The 6,000-nt window shown below is 41.4% G+C and overlaps 1 protein-coding gene across 1 annotated transcript in view; it reads left to right on the top strand.

The window, feature by feature from the left end:
• The first annotated feature begins 429 nt into the window (after positions 1 to 429).
• The window catches only part of LOC142560195 (uncharacterized), a 64,230-nt gene continuing 58,659 nt past the window's right edge, over positions 430 to 6,000 (top strand). The window contains exon 1 of the mRNA XM_075672117.1: positions 430 to 522. Coding sequence (XP_075528232.1) covers positions 447 to 522 — 76 coding nt within the window. The 5' untranslated portion in view covers positions 430 to 446. The remainder of the gene's footprint in view (positions 523 to 6,000) is intronic.

Genomic DNA, 6,000 nt, shown 5'->3' with positions numbered 1-6,000 from the left:
CGGTCTTGCCGCTCTTTCCTGCTTTAGATTCATAGGGATCAGCTTACAGGTTTCACTTTCTTTTGAAGGCGAAGTCAGTCTTTCTTTACAGTTTAAATCAGGCACCTTCTTTGTTTATCAACGTTTGCAGCACCCTGTATTATAGAAAGAACGGTACGTTTGACAAAGGCTCTTGAGTTTATGTGGCAGAATTCGTGTGAAAGCTATCATACAGTCTTCAAATGAACAAAGCACGTCATTACGCTCATAAAAGGGGACTTAGCATTCAGCACGAAACATGTGGCTTCACATGAATAGGTTTCACAAAAAGGGCTCCAAGTTGGCAGAAACGCCGGAAAAATAAGAAACAAAAGGCATCCGAACAAAGAAGCTCGAAAGGCCCGCATTTTTTCGTACTGAGCTCAAGTACCGTTGTTTTATAGACACGAGTGGCCTGCAGCACTGACATGGCCAGTCACGCTGTACTTGCCGCGCTGCTTATCGCGAGCGGGACCACATTCGGCGGGGGAAGTCCTGAATCATGTAAGTTGGCAAAGCTACCTTCAGGCTACCATCGAGATTACATTAACCTATTCACGAAAGGTGTAAGACCAAGGCACATTGAAAACTAAACCACGCAGTGGTAGCCCCGTAGATTTCTTTCGTGGTGACGCTATAATAGACAATGCATATAGCGTTCCTGAAATCCGCAGTCCCCCACGCAAATATAGCAGAGCATTTCTGGCGCATTTACCTTATTGACAGACTTAAAGCAAAGCAATTAAGTTATGGGCAGCAGGCTCCTTGCACATTGCATCTGCTCCTTAATTTATTAATTTGCAAGTTATACAGAGCTATTGCAAATTTTCCGAGCCCCACTAAGCCAAACAACCAGAATATGCGCGCTTTCTTCTACAAACTCCCCACGAACTCCAATGAATTCATGTCCGCCTTCTGGAGGAATAAAGATACTGAATTTTGAATACTGACTGTCGCGTTTGACACCATCAGCCACCACATTCATTCTTAACCTTTCTTCCATGTAACTAACATAACTCAAGTTGTAGGTATCAGTGGTTCGCATACCAAACAAGTAATGAAAGCTGTTCCAGAAGGCTGGCTTTTAAGCCCTCTATTATTCGTTATGTATTTAATGATCTTCCTCGCAGTTTAACTAGTCCCTCATCCATAGTACACGCTGATGACACCGTTACTTTTGCAACGTGGGAAGGCCTAAAAACAGTAATAAATCGAGTGCATTCCGACCTAAGCAACCTATTTTCGCTATATTTTTCATACATATAACCGTGTAATACGCCCTGCAATGCCACTCTTTCTAGAAACTCATGTCCGTTTAGCTTCAGTTGAGGTTGTGTTTTTGGTGTTAAATTATACCATCACCTTTAGTTTAACTTATTCTGACATATGGTGCCAAAAAATTGCTTTGGTTTAAGCACACTAATTTTAACAGGCTCCTGTATGCCACGACACAAAAATATTTTACTTTATTGCAAATGTGTAATTTCCACTTGCAATATTGCACCTCAGATTGCGGAAACACACAGTCTACGCCCATAATGCATCTGCAACATTTACAACAAGCTCCGAAGTTTGTCAATTTCTGTAGTTATATGAAGTACGCAGTTCTAATTTACGGCTCTTTAAGCATCCTACCATTACGTTAAATGTTTCACCCCAATTTACTGATGTACCGCATGCTCACCCATGAAGTCTTCTTAGACAGAAATAATAGTTCTCTTACTAACCATAAAAATATAAGAGATTCGTCTAAGAACAATTTCTCACTTCCCTGAATAAACAGTAATTATGGAAGATTCACTGCTCTTTGTATGGGTATTAAATACGCGAAAGAACTACCATCTCGCACTAAAGCCCTTTGCACTATATAGCCTAACACCCAATAAAGACGTCAAGAAACATTTGCTAACCGAACTACTATCTACAGGTTCAATACTTTGAATATATATAGTGTAACCTTGTTTATTTTACATTCTTGAACGTTTACTTATGGTTATGTATTGCATATTGTGCCCTGATTAATTTATGTTCCTTAGTCTTCAGTTTCTCTTTTCAGAAAATCTACAGCTTTAATTTGTGTTGTATATACCTAGTTTATACTACGCTTGCACTTCACATATTGTAGACATTTGTTTTGCCTAATTATTTGCTATTTAAACTTGTGTACTTTCTTGTCACTGTATGTTCGCAATAACAAGTTAATTAATATATTGTTGATTACTTGTAGGATGTCACCCCGACAGGTTTGTAACTCCGGAACCTCTTCCTGTACTCATTTTGAATAAGGTCCCCTGAAGCTATCCCCATATAATCCTTCAGAAATTTTTTTTAACTTTCCATTTGTGCGTGTTGAGAAGCAAGACCAGTCAAACGGAGACTACGTGCTTGCTATGATGGATGGTTAATTCAGTGAAACCCTCTGCTCAATCCAGTAATTTTGTTGCTAACCGTCTGAGCCAGCGCCCCCCCCCTCCCCCCCCCCTTTGTGCTAAGAAAATAAAACACCCTTCAGGAACTTTTCTCGCTGCTTTCAAGTTTTGGTAGCCTTTGATTTACATAGCAACGCGAAGTAGTATAATGCATGTCTGCTGTACTACACTTATGAACCCACCTAGCCAGATAACATGTGTGTCCGTGATCTCAACAGCAGATTTTTGAGGTGTGCCTTTCTTTCTGTACCCACAGCCATACAGTCGCCATTGCGATTATCGTTGTTGATTTCATTGCTGCATTTTATTATTTAGCAATCCTCCATTCACAGTAAACTGGCACTGCGCGAAGTTCTGAATGGGCTAATTGAAGTTCTGTAGTATGAACTTTGGACTTTCCGCTCAAAGTTGCATTTGGTCAGCACACGATTACTTCTGCTTCTATTCGTATAATTGCCATTCTCGGCCCACCCGATCAATAGTTTTAATGCAAGGCACTCGTCAAATACGTCTTGCGTCTTAGTAAGTAACGTAGCCGGCATTCCAAGCTTCTTCCATATCAAGGCACAAATTTCTAACAAGATTCCTAACAAAATTGTTGTCCATACTGCTGTAGAACTATGGGAGCCTTCCTCGCTTTTGGTCTCAAGTCGTCATGACTGAAATCTTTCAGAAAGCTTCCTATTAATAGTGCACTTTCAGGAATACGTGTCCCTCAATGATAATGCGTCCCTCGGGAATGGTGAATGTTGTAAGTACTGTCTGTTAGGATAAAATTATAACTGGGATTTCATGCGTACGCGTGCGTGCGTATGAACGAGCGTGTGTGTGTGCGTGTGTGTTGAAAAAGAAAAACTCCCGATACAGCTTTCTGTTGCTCAGAACGTGCTACACAAAAGTGCTGTTTTTTTTCGACCGTGAAAGAAGCCCGCGAATGTACGCAAAATCGCCAAGCGACTAGCCTCTTGAGGCACTTTGCGTGTATTCACGGGCTCCTTTCACCCTCGGAAAAACACTTTTATGTAGCACGTATTGAGAAACAGAAAGCGTTATCGAGAGTTTTTCATATTACTGTACAATTTTCTCATTGACACCTTTCACCTAATTATAAGAGAAGATGATTAATAAATTGAAACTAATTATGTATTTACGCGGAGTGCAAAAATAACCTGAGCATCTCCAAGCGACGGAAAATGACAATACCTTGGTTCTGTTCAGCTACGTGACATTCGCATATATTTAAATATTGGTGCATGATAGTTGGGACACCCTGTATAGTTCGAGAAAGATAAAGCTTCTGCAACTTACCCAGTAGAACAGAGCGATAACTGCTGAAAGCCGAGAACAAAGGGCTCGGCAAACGTCCTTGTCAGTGCAGGCGATGTGCCACATTAAAATACCCGACGCGTAACCCATTAAATCATGGCCCAAGATTGGGTACAATCCCTCGGCGACACGTTCATTCCAGAAGTGCAGGAACAAGTTGCACTATACGCGATAAAGATTTACGTAGAGCTTAACTCTTCATGCACAGAAGTTTGTTTGAGGAGTAAAACCGAATATTATTGAACAAATTGTGAGTATCTCGCAAGAAAATGCTGCTGTCAGCTGAAGAAATAAAATGCCACTTTTCAGTCGGACAAAGTGAGGTGGACACCTGAGGGGCCACCACACATTAAGGGTCTAGTAGTCATTTTTCCTTGAAAGCAGCACAACAGTCCTGGTTTCCTCGCAGGCACAAGGGGGCATTGCATGCCTCGTCCATCCACGTTGTCCTCGACGGCTGCAAATTTGTGCTGAACATGGGTCAGCTCCGTAGTGTGTGCCTTTTCGGCTGGCGCTTCCTGTTAATTAGACGTATCATAGTGTTTACATTAGACTTTGATATGCTTATCTCAACTTCCTTTGTGACGGATCCCCAGAAAGGAACGCGGTTCTTCTACCGTAGTTAGCCTGCGAGGCTTGCACAGCTGCATGGGCGGAGAAATTTGTGTGAAATACCAGCAGCTCTGTCAAGGATGGCAGCTAAAAGCTGGCTGAAGATGTCACTTCGACTTACAGAATAGCGCTCAACCGTCTCACCAATAGTGAATATTTTATCTGTGAACAGAATAAAATACTTTGTTTCCATCATTAATGGATGAGGAGAGGACAACTGCTGTATAGCCACCCCTGACTGGCCCTCTTCCCCCTTCTGGATAGAGCAGGTGATGCAGAAGAGGTCCTCAAGAAAAAAGAAACGCCAAATACAGTTGTGAAATGTAGATATACATTCCAGTAAGAAGGAAACCATAATATTCCTAGAAAAAACAACAAAAAGCTCTGTAATATATAATAGCTGAAGAGTAAAATTGCGTAAATGAAATTTGCGAGAAGCAAAGTCGCTGTCAAAAATAAGAAGTACTGAACACAAAATGATCAAGTATATAACTTCAGACCGTACATCATTCATTCAAAATCTGAGGATACCTAAGCACTTCTTGTGAGTTGTGAATGCGAAAGCATTAAGATTAATGTCGCTGAGCGGTCCTTCGAGGTTTATGCTGCGAGTACCATAGCGGTACGTGCTGCCCGAGCCAGCAAGCGGCAGTGCTGGCCCGCGGTGCTGGCTCGGGCGCGGCGCGCTGGCTTCCGGCAGCAAGAGCGAGACTGACGTGGTGATGCCCTCTCCGTTCTCGCGACACCTCGCACGCTATCGTTGCCCTTTCTCCCACTCTGCTCCGTTGATGCGTGTTCGTGACGTGGCGTCTCAGCCGATGGCTTTTTAGGCGCCGTTTCGCTGTTACAGACTACAGACGGCGGATTTTTCGCTCAATGGGTCACTTGACGCTTTCTCATTGAAAAGAAATTCTGGCCAAGAAAGTACATATCAAAATAATATTAGAAGATTCGCGTTCCGTGTTCATAACTAAAAGACTCTGATGTTTAATTAAACATTTTTTTCCAATTCTCTTACATTCACGCTCATAATATCAATATTGTCTTTCATGTAATTGTTCAGCAAAGTGGGAATGTGGCACTGAAGTCACTGTGTCGCATAGTTGGCGCGGTAAGCGTGTAGTTTCCTATATTCTAGTTTACGTGTGCTGTAATCAGTATGACGTCTACACTATACATGACGTGAATATATAGTGTAACCTTGTTTATTTTACATTCTTCAACGTTTACTTATGGTTATGTTTTTCATATTGTGCCCTGATTAACTTATGTTCCTTAGTCTTCAGTTTCTCTTTTCAGAAAATCTACAGCTTTCATTTGTGTTGTACATACCTAGTTTATACTACTCTTGCACTTCACATATTGTAGACATTTGTTTTGCCTAATTATTTGCTATTTAAACTTGTGTACTTTCTTGTCACTGTATGTTCGCAATAACAAGTTAATTAATATATTGTTGATTACTTGTAGGATGTCACCCCGACAGGTTTGTAACTCCAGAACCTCTTCCTGTACTCATTTTGAATAAGGTCCCCTGAAGCTATCCCCATATAATCCTTCAGAAATTTTTCTTAACTTTCCATTTGTGCGTGTTGAGAAGCAATACCAGTCAAAC

Source organism: Dermacentor variabilis, chromosome 1, assembly GCF_050947875.1.
Source record: "Dermacentor variabilis isolate Ectoservices chromosome 1, ASM5094787v1, whole genome shotgun sequence".
Classification (NCBI taxonomy): Eukaryota; Metazoa; Arthropoda; class Arachnida; order Ixodida; family Ixodidae; genus Dermacentor; species Dermacentor variabilis.
This window is presented reverse-complemented; position numbering and strand designations above follow the sequence as displayed.